The sequence below is a fragment of the Cucurbita moschata genome, unplaced genomic scaffold (assembly GCF_002738365.1).
Source record: "Cucurbita moschata cultivar Rifu unplaced genomic scaffold, Cmos_1.0 Cmo_Scf00028, whole genome shotgun sequence".
Lineage (NCBI taxonomy): Eukaryota > Viridiplantae > Streptophyta > Magnoliopsida > Cucurbitales > Cucurbitaceae > Cucurbita > Cucurbita moschata.
The window spans coordinates 1,683,149-1,697,240 of NW_019268544.1; the positions used below are offsets into that span (position 1 = coordinate 1,683,149).

The 14,092-nt window shown below is 35.3% G+C and overlaps 3 protein-coding genes across 3 annotated transcripts; 1 reads left to right on the top strand and 2 right to left on the bottom strand.

The window, feature by feature from the left end:
- Nucleotides 1-2,288: 2,288 nt before the first annotated feature.
- On the top strand, nt 2,289-3,718 carry LOC111463258 (probable galacturonosyltransferase-like 1). Its single transcript, XM_023107124.1, has one exon. It carries the CDS (start codon nt 2,369-2,371, stop codon nt 3,410-3,412), a length of 1,044 nt encoding a protein of 347 aa, XP_022962892.1. The 5' UTR covers nt 2,289-2,368; the 3' UTR covers nt 3,413-3,718.
- A 3-nt stretch (nt 3,719-3,721) lies between these two features.
- On the bottom strand, nt 3,722-5,499 carry LOC111463071 (serine/threonine receptor-like kinase NFP). Its single transcript, XM_023106884.1, has one exon. It carries the CDS (start codon nt 5,497-5,499, stop codon nt 3,754-3,756), a length of 1,746 nt encoding a protein of 581 aa, XP_022962652.1. The 3' UTR covers nt 3,722-3,753.
- A 2,539-nt stretch (nt 5,500-8,038) lies between these two features.
- On the bottom strand, nt 8,039-13,207 carry LOC111463568 (50S ribosomal protein L13). The gene is made up of 6 exons (XM_023107559.1): nt 12,957-13,207; nt 12,793-12,857; nt 9,302-9,373; nt 9,020-9,186; nt 8,669-8,780; nt 8,039-8,516 (listed from the first exon to the last, which is right to left on the bottom strand). The coding sequence occupies exons 2-6, from the start codon at nt 12,832-12,834 to the stop codon at nt 8,292-8,294; spliced, it is 618 nt and encodes a 205-aa protein (XP_022963327.1). The 5' UTR covers nt 12,835-12,857; nt 12,957-13,207; the 3' UTR covers nt 8,039-8,291.
- Nucleotides 13,208-14,092: the final 885 nt, after the last annotated feature.

Genomic DNA, 14,092 nt, shown 5'->3' on the forward strand with positions numbered 1-14,092 from the left:
GTTTGTTGCCCAGTTCGTGTAACAGTCGAAGCCTACTGCTAGCAAATATTGTTATCTTTGGGCTTTTCCTTCTAAGCTTCCCCTTGAGGTTTTAAAATGTGTGTACTAGGGAGAAGTTTCCACACCCTTGTAAGGAATGCTTTGTTTCCTTCCTCAACCGACCTCACAAATTGTCTCTCTTTCATTATCAACCAACAGGGGATCTCTCAAATGGTCTCTCTTTCATTAGGGTTCGTTTAATCTTTTTTGTTGTTAGATTTGAGCTAAAGCTTGGCTACTGTGTCTAGAATTTACCCATTTGAAACTGATGTTCAAATCTGACATCAGAATTGGAAATGAATGAAATCATAGAACATAGTTACTTCCGGTGTTCGTTCAGCCCATCATAGAACATAGTTTCTTCTGGGCTCTGCTCACATATTCGACTGAGAAACTGTTCACTGGGCGCTGGGCTTTGTTTTATACTCTTTTGAAGCACTTGGACTAAAGTACTCCACTAGTATGTGTTCTTTCACAAAACACTTCTATGTTACTCTTAGGCATAATGATTTTGACGGAGAAGTGCTTTTGAGTATTAGGGTGGAGTTGAGAAATTACTCGTTCTTGCCGTCCTCTCCGCTTGCCACGTGTTAAGAAAATTATACAAAAAAAAAGAAAAAAGAAAAGCGTTTTCTTTACTTCTCTTACCGCTCAAATTTTCAAAATCAAAAGGTTTTATCTACGATAAAGTTAAATTTGTAAAAACTTCTCCCTCCCTAGGAGGTTGGCTCTACTCTAAATGTTATTTGATAACGATTGTGCAACACTTGTTGTAACTCGGCGAAATTTGGACTTTGCGGACAATGTTGGCATATGCCTGAGCCAAATAAATAATGACGACAGTTTTGTTAGCATATAACACAGAGTAGTAAGATTTGACAATTAGTCACATTCCCCACTAGGGCATTTTAGCCTCAACATGTGTAGACATGATTTTGGTGGCCGATCACGATAATAAATGTTAAGGCGCTCAAACATGTGTAGACATGATTTTGGTGGCCGATCATGCACTCTTGTATTGACACGATAATAATAGTTAAGGTCGGGATAAATATGATGAAGACAATGTGCATAGAAGCGAATTAAAAAAATAAAAAAAACTTTTTAATTTTTTTTTTTTTTTGTAATCTTTCTTACGCATAATTATTGACACCAGCTTTCAACATCGAGTAATTAATAAGGAAAACAAATAAATTATTAGGAATTAAAATATATTAAAGTAATTTGAAAGAACTTAGAAATTGGTAAAGAATGATTGAAGGATCCAGATGGTTTGAGTTGAAAAATGCACACATTCGATAATAATACATTACCAAAAATAGCCTCCTAAAGTGATGTTTGTTGGTAATAAATTTAAATTAGTGAACCCTACCCTTTTTGCCATATTATTTTTTTTAAAATAAAAAATCCCTTTCCATTTATTACTACAATTATTTTATACGCAACCTATTACCTCTTTATTTCAAAACTTAATTATCCAATCAATTTAATTAAAACGAAATCTGGTTAAGAAAATGGCTAAAATAACATATCAACAATAATTAAAATGAATGTGGGACCCACGAGGAAAGCCACGTGTCAACACACCGATAAAGCGTTATTAGTAGTGAAACAGAGAAGATGGGCCCCCCAAAAAATATGACGTGGCCGTTTTTTTGTCAAACACAAATGAAAAGACCATTCGAAATTACCCATCTTTCCGCTACCCTAAATATTCGGAACCAATACAAAATTCCCCAAACTCTAAAATGTTTTATTTATTAAATTAATTGTGTTAACCTATTTTTTAAAGTATTAAATATAGAAATTTTTACGAAATAAGACTCGATGCTCGTAACTTAAACTCGAGTTGATTTCAAGTATGCGACATCAACCCATTTATAACAAATATTCTTTTAGCTATGAATAGAGGTGGTGAATTATATGGCCAAGTTGACACGTTTAAACTGAAGTGCAGTGGTAACATGATCTAATTGACCTGTTTAACAGAGGTGACATGGGTCACATGATTGAGCTAACTTATTGAAATTGAAGTAGCAAGTCACATGATTGAATCGAGCTATACTAGTCGGCCTAACCTATAAGAAAGATATTCAAGTCATTGTGGTAAACACGGTTCAAAGTTGTGTACGAGGAACCAGAATTATTATGATTTTTATGGGTTTATTTGGATGATTTTGTTGTATAATTAAAGGAAATGAAAATGTATAATTAATTTAATGAAAAGGAGGAACATGGCTATGTCCATGTCTCTTTTTCCCTCTTCGCTTTCTTAATCATAATTTTATAGAAAATAAATTTCCATTTTTCTCTGTTCTTCTCCGGCGACATGCCTCGCCCTCCACCGCCGTCTACATATCACCGGTGTACCTACCTCCTCCTCCTCTTTGCTCTCTCTTCCGCCGCCGTCGCCGCCTTGAAGTTCAAAGAAGCGCCGGAATTCTACAACTCCCCCACTTGCACCTCCATTGATCCTCACTCTGATGACGACCTCTGCTCCGATCAGGCCGTCCATGTGGCGATGACCCTCGACGCCGCCTATCTCCGGGGCTCAATGGCGGCGATTCTCTCTGTTCTTCAACATTCCTCTTGCCCACAGAACATCTTCTTCCATTTCGTCTCCTCTGCTTCCACCGACACCGCCGCTCTCCGATTGACTATCGCTACTTCTTTCCCTTACCTCAAATTCCATGTCTACCCATTTGATGTCTCCACCGTCGCCGGATTAATATCCACTTCAATCCGCTCCGCCCTCGATTCTCCACTCAATTACGCTCGCAACTACTTGGCTTTGCTGATTCCCGACTGTGTTCAACGCGTTGTTTATTTGGACTCCGATTTGATCCTCGTCGATGATATTGCCAAACTCGCCGCTACCCCACTTGGGGAAACCGCCGTCCTCGCCGCACCGGAGTACTGCAACGCCAATTTCACCTCCTATTTCACCCCCACTTTCTGGTCCAACCCCTCTCTGTCGCTCACCTTCGCCGGAAGAAACGCCTGTTACTTCAACACTGGGGTTATGGTCATTGATCTCCAACGCTGGCGCGACGGCGATTACACCGCCAAGATCATTGAATGGATGGAGCTCCAGAAACGAATTCGGATCTACGAACTCGGCTCTCTCCCACCGTTCCTCCTCGTTTTTGCCGGCTTCATTGCACCAGTCGACCACCGATGGAACCAACATGGCCTCGGCGGCGACAATTTCCGCGGACTCTGCAGGAATCTGCACCCTGGTCCGGTGAGTCTCTTGCATTGGAGTGGAAAAGGGAAACCATGGGTTCGTCTCGATTCGAACCGGCCTTGTCCACTTGATGTTCTTTGGGCTCCTTATGATCTATTACGCACACCCTTTGCTCTTGAATCCTAGTTTTCCAGAAATATATGCCAGAAAACAGGGGAATTACATTTCTTCATTGTTCATAAGTTATTTCTACAAATTTTTGGTTTAATCTGTAAAATGTAAGAAGAACATAGATTAGAGGAGATTTAAGGATATACATATCCCTCAATCATGTCCATAAACAGAGATTATTTTCCATATGAAGTACGTTAAATACAGAGAAAGCCTAAGAACAGAGCTTTCATTATTGTAACAGCTAAAATGAAATGGGATTTGGCTGTAAAGTTGTTCTAATGATTTAATACTCATAATAAGCGAAGTACGTTAAATTCATGAGATTATGTAATGATATTTACAGTTCGAATCTCTCAACGAGCTCTAATGACGCCATGGCTACCGGCGATTTCATCCGCCTCCAAAAGAGAAACCCATGTTTTTTCTGCCTTTTCAATGGGAGATTCAGCAAGAACACAGAGATTGAAGACGATTTCCGCCATTGTTGGCCTGGACAAAGGTTCTTCTTGTGTACAAGCCCTCGCCATTAGAGCCAAGCTCAAAGCTCCTTCAATTGGGTAAAAGCTCTGTAATTTTGGGTCCATCCAATCTCTTAACTTCTCTTCTCTGCTCTGTTCTTGTTCTAAAACCTCCCTTATCTCTTCACATAACTTCACTTCTTTTTTCCCAGAAAGCAGCTCCAAAATCACAACCCCAAAAGCGAAAATATCAACTTTTGTGGACAGAGGACCAGTGGCAGGCCTGGCCTTGGCTAGATTTGAAATCTTTGCTCTGAATCTCGAGTCAAGAAGGATGCAACCCGTTTTGATATCCCTATGAACTATGCTTGGCTGAGTGTGATCGTGCATATACTGCAACCCATTAGCCACATCCAAAGCTATGTTCAGCCGTTGGCTCCATGTGAGATGGAAGCTCACAGAGCCTGAAGAAACTGGAGATGGCGAATGAAGCCATTTATCCAACGACCCATTTTCAGCAAATTCATAAACTAAGTAAAAATTCTCCTCATAATCTGAAGAGAATCCCACCAGTTTCACTAAACTTATATGATTAACTTTCTGCAGAATCATTAGCTCTTCCTTTGAATCCTGTTTCGCTTCCTTTACCACTGAGATTTCTCCATTGATTTCGGCTCTGTATAATGATTTCCCAATCTTAAACCCCTCGTTGAAGTTCATCGTCGCCTCTGCTATCACTTCAAATTCGTAAAAAATCGGCCTTCCCAAGTAGTCGGAAACCACCGGAGGAAGAACCTGCAGCTGCCTGCTCTGTTTTGTCATCTTCTTTTTTGTGAGCTTAGAGATTCCAAAAATGGAAATTTCCCACATGGGTAATGTTTTTTTCTTGTGGATTAACCAAATATAAACACCCAACAATGATCCCAACAGGAAACTAATCCCCAAAGCCACAATTATAATCACAAGGTGTTTGATATGTTTCCTCTGAGGCCAAGACAGAGAAAACAGAGGAAGTTTCGAAACAGGGACATAAATGGGCTTTCCAACGGTGAAATCCGTCACGTTTATTGCTTCTTCTGAGACATTAAAAATGGCACTAACACGAGAAACCTGATCGTTGGGTTGCCATACATAAGTAATAAGATATTGAATCCCCTGTTTCAAGTTTTTCTCAGAAGGGCACTTACAAAACAGAGGAAAAACCACCTCTGCCCCCACCTGCAATTTCGTTGGATTTAGATTTGGGTTCATTTTCTGCACCATGTTCCAAGCGCAGAGATTCTCAAACGTGGTGGTCGAGACGTGGAAAAAGGTGTCATCTTTCTTGATTTTGTAGGTAACATTGTGGAAGAAGCCATTTTCAGAGCAGTGACAGTCCACAGGCACCAGTAGAATCTGCCCATCAAACAATGGAGCTGTCTCAGATCCCAAGTTACTTGCTTTGGCAATCTTCGAAGCACTGACTCCAAACAAGCTCGATATGCTCATAAGATCCAAAAATTGTGATGATTTTGCGAAGTACGAGACGTAAGTGCTACAAGAACGTGGAGAATCGACAGGACATGGAAAGGCTGCGCTGTCGGCGCCGCCATGAATGGCGAAAAAGCAAGCAAGAATTAGCATGAACTCTGCTAGAAGCATTGCTTGAAGCTCTGAGAATCTGAAAGAAGTATTGAATGAGTGATAGAACTGAGTTTGGATTTGGAGTTAATGATCAATATTTTTATGGGCAGGTATGATCGTTGCATCACAATGTTTGAATAATTCAACCAAAAAGGTATTGAAAGCAACGATTTTGTGTAGTAGTTTAATGGGAAGTTGTGTTTAAGACGGCTGGATGGGTTTGATAGCTTGTTTTGATTAAATTAAGGTAGCGAAGTTTAATGAAAGGGTGATGTAAGAGCTAAAGCGATGGGAGGGAGTGGGATTAAGTTTAAAGATAAATGTATGATTAGAAAGTGGAATTAAGTACTAATTTGTGTGTTTATGCCTATTAAATAAATTCGTAAAATTCTATTCATGTTGCCATTACCGGTAAAAGATTCAGTAGAGAGGTATGCATACAATTCAAATGTCGAACAAACGTGTTTTTGCAATGGAGGCGTAATAGCTCAAGTCCACCGCTAGTAGATATTATCCACGATTTTAGAATTGTGAGGTTGACCACGATACGTAACGGGCCAAAACAGACAATAATGTGTTACAAATGGTATAAAAGTTAGTCACCTACCAGGAGACAGCGTTTTAAAAACCTTAAGCGAAGGGAAAAGTCCAAAGAGGACAATATATAAAAGTGGTGGACTTAGCTGTTACAAGAGTTCACGGTTTGAAATGAAAATTTTTCGCTCAAATTTAATAAGTTTATTGGAAACATAAATTCACAGTCCATCGCTTGTAGGAAAAGCATAACCCGCTGCCATCAGAGACTAAACTTTCATCATAAAAAACACTTACCATCGAAGTAAAACGGAAGCTTGTTGGAGATTGTTGTCCTTATCGTCGTTAAAAAACAAAAGCTTGTCGTTCTTCGTTATCTTTGCTTTGTTCAAGCATGGAAGCCTATCGTGCCCGTTGGAGACTCGTGAAAGTACAAAAAAATATTACTATATACTTTTTATTTTCTTTATCTAATTTTTTAAATTTACATTAATTACAAATTAATATAGAAAAATATACCTCGATCAACTTGAGACGTCATTCTTAATAAAAATAATGAAATTAAATCATATAAAATATAATATAAAATTTATACCTTTTTGTTATGAAGTCATCAGAAATTGGAATATTCTTGGAATGTAAATGAAATTCATCATCCAACTAAAATATTTAAATAAATAAATAAATATAGAAGTTAATATAACATTAGAAGAAAGCTTTAATTAATTAATTCTAATTTTCCAAGTCAACATAAGATATAACACATCACTCAATTATTGACATCAATTTTAAATGAAAAAATATATAAAAAATTTCATTTTAAAATTACTTTAGATATTTATGTCATAATTTTTCTTAAAATTAGCAAATAATTATTTAATGCTAAATAAAGTATTTTCTTATTCAATTGGTTAAATATTCTGACTTTTTTTTTAATAATAAAAAAAAAAAAGAGGGAGAAAAAAGCAAAATGATTTTCTTAATATCATTAATTTGAAGATTAAATTAAATAATATTTAATTTAGGTTAAAAGATGAGGGTTGATGTGGCAATGTGAACATAGATTTAGACAATTTTGAAGGAACCTTCCTCTCACTTTCCTTCCCATTCATTTGTCTGCCCCAACCCTAACACTACTTTATACCTCATTGTTATATTATTTTTTAAAAATAAATTATGGAATAAATTATATTTTTGTCAAAGCTATAGGTATTATTACAAAAGTTTTAATTTAGTTTATTAATAGTTTTCGAAATATGAAAATGGTTTCGGGTCTTTATTAGAGTTTAAGTTAAGATTTAGGATTTTTCGAGACGGACAACAATGACAGATGGTGTCGACAACGTTAGATCGATATTTTAAAGATCTATAACTTAATTTTGAAGTAAAATAAACTACTTAATTATTAATTTAAATATTTTGTTTTATTATTTAAAAAATATTTGTTGAGATCGATATTTATTAATATATGAATAATATAGGGTAAAAAAGAAAAGTATTTTTTTTTTTATTATAAGTAATAAATAAAAGTAAAAAGAAAAATTAGGAAAAAGAAAAGAAAAAAGAAAAAGGAGGGAGGCAAGGAGAAGACCAAGGCAACGCGGTTTGTTGCTCCCTCACTTTTGACTTTTTGGTTCTGTATTAATTTTTTTTTTCATTTTTCAGAAAACAATTATGTCGGTGGATTCCAATTTCCCTTTTCTTTTTATTGTTTTTTTCCTTAATTCCTAAGAAATTTCAGGGTTATATTTGTCATTTAACTTTGAGTTTTTGAAAATAAGTTATTTAGTTTTTGAAATTAAATTAAAAAAAAAACCAAAAAGATCGAATGTTTTAAGGTCACAAACTGGAAAATAGTTTGGGTTTTGGGTTTTTGTTTAAAAATTTAAAATTCAAAACCTATTATTCAAAGATAAAAATTCAGAGAATAAATTTGTATTTTTAAATCTATTAAGTATTGATGTAACATATTTGACTCAAATTTGAGAAACCCTAATTTGGAGTGATTATTAATTTATAACGATAATAGATAACTGATCCATTGCATTCAAGCAAAAGCTATGAATCTCAATGAAAATAAAACAAGCTCCCATGGAAATTCAGGCATTGAAGAAAACATGACATCATAACTTTACAAATGATATCAAATCCAAGCTACAACCAAATTTAAAGCCAGCTTTGAGGCAACTAAATGAGTTCCAGACTACTTCAGCTATGCCATGGCTGATTATATGATCCAAACAAACTCCACTGGGATGGAAGAAATCAGGTCCTGTTTATGCAATCACTTCTTCTACCTTTTCTTCCTTCTTTCGATTTTTCTTTGAATGATTGTCGTTATTTTGTTGTTGTTCTGCCTTTTTTTGTGCTCGAATCATGGCTCGTCTTGCACGTGGACGCATCTCTCTTACATTACGAGGTGGCATGATATATGGCTCGAGTGGTCGGTCGCCAAATGGGTGTTCATCTCCAGCAAAAATTCTCAGTTTTCGATCTCTATCCTACATCCATGTAATGTAATAGAATAAATAAAGCTTCAAATATAAGATACCTGAACAATGACGAACTAATGGAATGCAGATTTTATCAAGAACTGAAGTTAATTCATTAGGTATCAGAAATTGTGAAACACTAAATGAATTTAAGAACCGACATCACGCAGTTTATTTCGTGGCAGCATGCGCAATACAGCTTTACGTATGACTTCGGTAGGGTCTTTGGCCATCTGATCTTTCAAACTTCTTTCCTTGACATGGCCGACATACCTACAAGCCACGCATAGTTCAAAACAAAACACGAAACACAGTGCATAACAAATTATTACCAAATCAACATTAAAATGATCCCCTTCCTCTACTTTTTGGCAGCTAGAAATTGAGCCATTTAGATTCAACCGGCAGCTCAAATTCACCAAAACAAATGTTGTTCTAATCTTTATGAAGATAAAGAACTAACAAACAAACTCATGATTTCATGTCCATGACCAACATAATAGAGTACTTACCCAGTATGCCAGTAATAAATTTTATCACTGGGCTTTCTTCCTGAGACATAGATATCCTTAGCATTAAGCACAATGCACATATCCCCATCATCCCGATTTGGTGCGTATGTTGGCTTATCCTTGCCTTGAATCACGGTAGATATTTGAGATGCCAATCTTCCAAGAACCTAGTAGAAAGAATTAGAATAGCTGTTTCTGTTTATGACAAATATCACTACCATTGGACATACTATCTCATAATCTGCAAAACCAAACGTGAAGTGATCAACATTGCATTCTAACCTGGCCTTTGGCGTCAAACACTCTCCACCTCAGACCTTCCAAATTGATGCGTTTTATTCCAGCAAGTGCTCTCTGGAACATTATTAGGGCATAACAATATTAATGCTTGTGTACCCATAAGTAACAGAAGTATTTATCCAAAGAACACCGAGCAGAGGCTATTATAAAAAAAAATTATTTCCTGGGTGATGAACTTTTGACCAAATAAAAAGTTTCTTTCTTTCCAATCAAATATACCACATAACATCAGGAAGCAAAAGTGCCAAAATAAACCCCCCCATATCCCAAAACAACTTTGTCAATCATGCAAACATGATCCTTCGATCATTGGAAAGTGTTTAGAAGTACATGAACACAATATATAATTTTAAGTCTTCACTTCTCCTTTTACACAATGTATGCATATAGCAACAACTCAAATTAACAAGTCCGTTGAATTTTGTATGCAGTATTTATGCCATCATGAATGATGATCATAAATTGAACTTCACTTACGCAAATGTTGTGAGTAAGATCACGGATGGAAAGCAGAGAATAGAGGAAGCAGTCTCTAAGAGGTTACACGTTTCTACAAGATCATCACCTCTTAGTAGAAATGAGTTTTGGGGTGAAAGAAGAAAACGTGGCAAGTCTTGATTTGAATGCTTTTGTTGACGACTTCACGTTTGAATCCCATGGTGGATGGAAGATATGGAAAAGGTTGTGATAAATCCGTTCATGGCTGATAAGGCTCTTTTGCAAATGTAGGATGACAGACTTTTAGGTGATCTTGGGACAGAAGGTAAATAGATAAATATATATCCACTTGAAAATAAGTTTGAATATTGGTCTTTCAAAAAGCTAAAATTTAGGGTGGGGTTACAGAGGAAAGATATTGAACTACCCTTGCAATACTGGAACAAAGACACCTTTGAAGCAATTGGGGTGTTTTTTGGTGGACTGATTGGAATCTATCCAAAACTCCTAATTTGATTGATTATGAAGCGGCATATATTGAAGTAAAGAAAAATTCATGTGGCTTCGTTCCAGTGATGATCAAAATTCAAGGCAAGGTAAGCGGCAACACTTCTCTTAATTTTGGGGACATTGTGGCTATTGATTCACCCTCAATTAAGCGGCAACACTTCTCTTAATTTTGGGGACATTGTGGCTATTGATTCACCCTCAATTTCGATTCCATTTTAAAGAAGTTTAGATCTTTGTGACTATAGGAATCCATTTCACTTTTTCCAAGTTCAATCAGTAATAGAAGATGAAAAGTTGCTTTGGCAATGCGCTTCACCAGAAGATGAGGTTCAAGTATTACCTAATGAGCATTTGATAAGGGTGTGAATCCAATTACCAGTTCAAGTGAAGAAGCATTTAAAAGGATGTAGCTATTAATATGCCTTATTGGCGTGGTTTGGAAGTAGAATCTTACGTTTTGGAATCTATTCCAGAAATATCAGGTGTTAAAGAGACATCTTTGGTTCTGGGTTGGAACACTATTAATAACTCAAGAGAGATTGTATTTAATACGTAATACTCCTTGACTGCATGTTGAGGAGGTTGATTAAACGAAAATTGCATTTCAGAGGCCCCATTTCATGAATCACTAGCATTTAGTAAGTCAACTGATTCTATTGCCCAACCAGAAAATTAGAGTGTTGCAAAAATTAATAGTACGACCGACCATCATCCCATTAATGATGGTTTGTCCTAACTAATGAAGTGTCGGATCAGTCAACTCTCTATCTTTAAGGTGTTAATAAGGTAACCCCTAAGTTCTCTCTCGAGCTTCTAAGGAATCTCACAAGCTTCCTATTTTTAAAGACTCATTTCCACTTTATTATTCTCGGATGAAGGCCCTTTCTCTCACTAAAGAACATTCAAATCTTAATGCTAATATTTTTGAAGAATCTTGTGTAAGGCTGCTCATTCCTACTAATCAGGAATTATTCTCATGATAAACAGCTGAACCAACAGATGCCTTGTTCTTCTAATTCATTAAGCCAATCAATAATTTCCCCTCCAGGGTCCAATGATAACTTAATTAAAGGTGAATCTCGTCCAAAGGATATTGTCCTCCATTCTTGTATGAATGATGTTGATTCTGAAGATGAATCTGAAATCAGTTTGAGCAGTGTAGAGCCAAGAACATTCTGTAAACAATCTTTAACACCAGTTGCAAGGACCAGTTCAGTTCCGTTTTCATCTTCAATAAAGGCATCGGATTGTAGATGAAAGAAATTCATCCTTTGTCTCCTCAGGTTAAGATTTGATCTTGATGCTACATTTATTAAGTTCTTATGGACTTTGAAAGTGGTTGGCTGGTTTTCTTGTTGATGCTATTGGCAAGATTTTAGTTACCAAGGAATGGGAATTTTCTTTGGTTATTCCAGGGTTTCAAGTCAATTTCGCACAATTCTTGATCATCTTTTTTATTTGGCAATAGGTGGATTCTTTTGTTGCTTTGCATTCATTGGTCGGAGATTTTATTTTGGAATGTCCCTTGTTTTAGCATTCTTCTATTGAAGTAGAAGGGAACTCGGCCTGTCATTGTTGTTGGTTTATTCTTCCTAGTCCTCTTAGCATTTTGGCAATCATCAATCCTTTCAATGCTCTTTTGTTGTTCGTGATTTCTGGCTCAATTTCTGCTTATAGTTTGGTTTGGCTCGATTCATTATTTCGCCTCTACTTAGTGTGCTCTTCCCGATCTACTGGATGGATATTCTTTTCAAGATTTTATGCTTCATTTGGTTTTGCATCATCCATTGTAATTTTTATTTCCTTTTTTTCGCTCCCTTTTATAGTTTGTATCTTTTAAGCACGTAATTGAACCCAAAGGCTTCTTCAGCTACTATATAAACTTTCCTTCATGAATCATCTAAATCGAAGACCCATAATTGTCCTTAAATATGGAATACCAAATAGTCCACTATAGAATCTTTAGCCCACTCGGAGGGGTGTCCTACTCCTTTTTCTGATGTTGCCTATGCCAAATTCCCACTTGGCCAAGATAAAATAACTTGTCAATTAAACACAACACATAACACATCAAACACAAAACAAAATGTTGACCATATTAACCTTAAATTTCAAAGCTTGCCTACAAGACTTGTGAATGTCCATAATTTCTTAATTCAACGCCTCTTATCAATTAAAGAAGACAGACAGGTGCACCTGAGTTTCCAAATAAACATTTCCTCTAACAATGGCATGAGATTATGTAACAAGAGCTACTAGACACTGTATCATTTTCAAAACCAACTATACGATAACACACATAATCACAACCACAACTTAATGACACTCCAAACGACAAAAACAAACAAATTTCACAAACTCATCAATAGATTGCAACAGAAACGAAAAGAAAATCCACAAATAAATTCTACATACACTTGGCAGCAAACAAGAAGCCAATTTCTAATATGTAAGGAACTACAATATGCATCACACAATCATTCCAATGATTAATAAGCACAAGAGTAAAAGTAAAGGAGTATTGCCTTCATGTTGCCATTGAAAGTACTAGCTACTTGGCTTGCCATTTCTCAAATTCCTAGCTTCTTCACTGTTCTCCACGAAGAAATTTATCAGTTCACTCAATTCTTAACAATTAACAAACGAAATAATTCACTAGAATCCGGAATAAAGACTATAGAAAGCAAACCTGTGAAATACGACGATCCCAGAAACAAACTTGATTCGTTTCTGTAGCTTAACACATAAACCTGGGAAGGGTTTCGAGAGAGAGGCAGTGAGCTTCTGGGTCAGGCCTGGGTTGGTAGAGAGGGAGAAGGAGAAAGCAAGATCACGCTAGTCGCTGAGGGCTTTTCGATTTGGGTCTAAATTCGAGAGGGAGGCGGCTTCCACTTCCGGCGAAATGTGCTGCGCTGGGGTTTATACTACACTAAGAATTAAATAATAATTAGGAAAATATGGTCATTTTTTGTCTAAATAAATTAAGAAATTAAAAAAAAAATAATTTGAATTTATTATTTTATTTTATTTTATAAATGGGCTCGGTTTTGTTTTTTATAGAAACAATTGGGCTGGGCTTCAAAAAGAAAAGAAAAAAGAGTGGGCTCATTTCATGGGCCACGTGTATTAATTTGATTTTTCCTTTTTCTTTAATCTTTTCTGATTTATATATTTTTTAAAAATGTTTTTCTTGTCTTAATTTAATTTTCTTGTAGCATAAAACTTTATCTTCTCAACCGGTCTCTTTTACTTTTTAATTTATTTTATTTGAAATGGTTTTCTTCTATTATTTTTGTTTTCTTAAATTAAATTAAATTTACATTTTCTACTTTAATTTTTATTCAATATACCAAATCACAGCCGATTATTCTCAATTTGGTTTTTAATATTTTAAAATACAAACATCTCTTTGTTTATTTTTAAACCTTTAATTAACATGCTTAACTCATATATGTTTTTGAGAAATTACGTTCTAAATAATTATAAATTACTTTTAAGAGTTATTAAATAATAAATAAATAAAAAATAATAATTATAAAATAGGTGAACATGCCTATAATTGTATCATAAATAAAAAATATATAGATAAAAATATTTGAGTCAGTTTGACCCAACTTAATTTAGTTTTAAAGAGAATTATAAAAATTAGGTTGATTTTTTTTAGATTTTTCTAGTCATCCGATCTTTTTAATATCGTCCAGCACCATTAAAAAAAATGAATAGAAAATTAAAAAATAAAAATAAAAAACTCACAATTAAACGTTGATAAATCAAAAACAATAATTAAATTAATCACAAAAAAAAAAAAAAAAAAAAAAAATTTTA

Coding starts and splice junctions, on each gene's coding strand:
- LOC111463071 (XM_023106884.1), bottom strand. CDS start 5,499: ATGCTTCTAGCAGAGTTCATGCTAATTCTTGCTTGCTTTTTCGCCATT.
- LOC111463568 (XM_023107559.1), bottom strand. CDS start 12,834: ATGGCAAGCCAAGTAGCTAGTACTTTCAATGGCAACATGAAG. Junction 8,781..9,019: donor ATTTATTACTGGCATACTGG/GTAAGTACTCTA, acceptor CGTGGCTTGTAG/GTATGTCGGCCATGTCAAGG. Junction 8,517..8,668: donor CACGAAATAAACTGCGTGAT/GTCGGTTCTTAA, acceptor ACATGGATGTAG/GATAGAGATCGAAAACTGAG.
- LOC111463258 (XM_023107124.1), top strand. CDS start 2,369: ATGCCTCGCCCTCCACCGCCGTCTACATATCACCGGTGTACCTACCTC.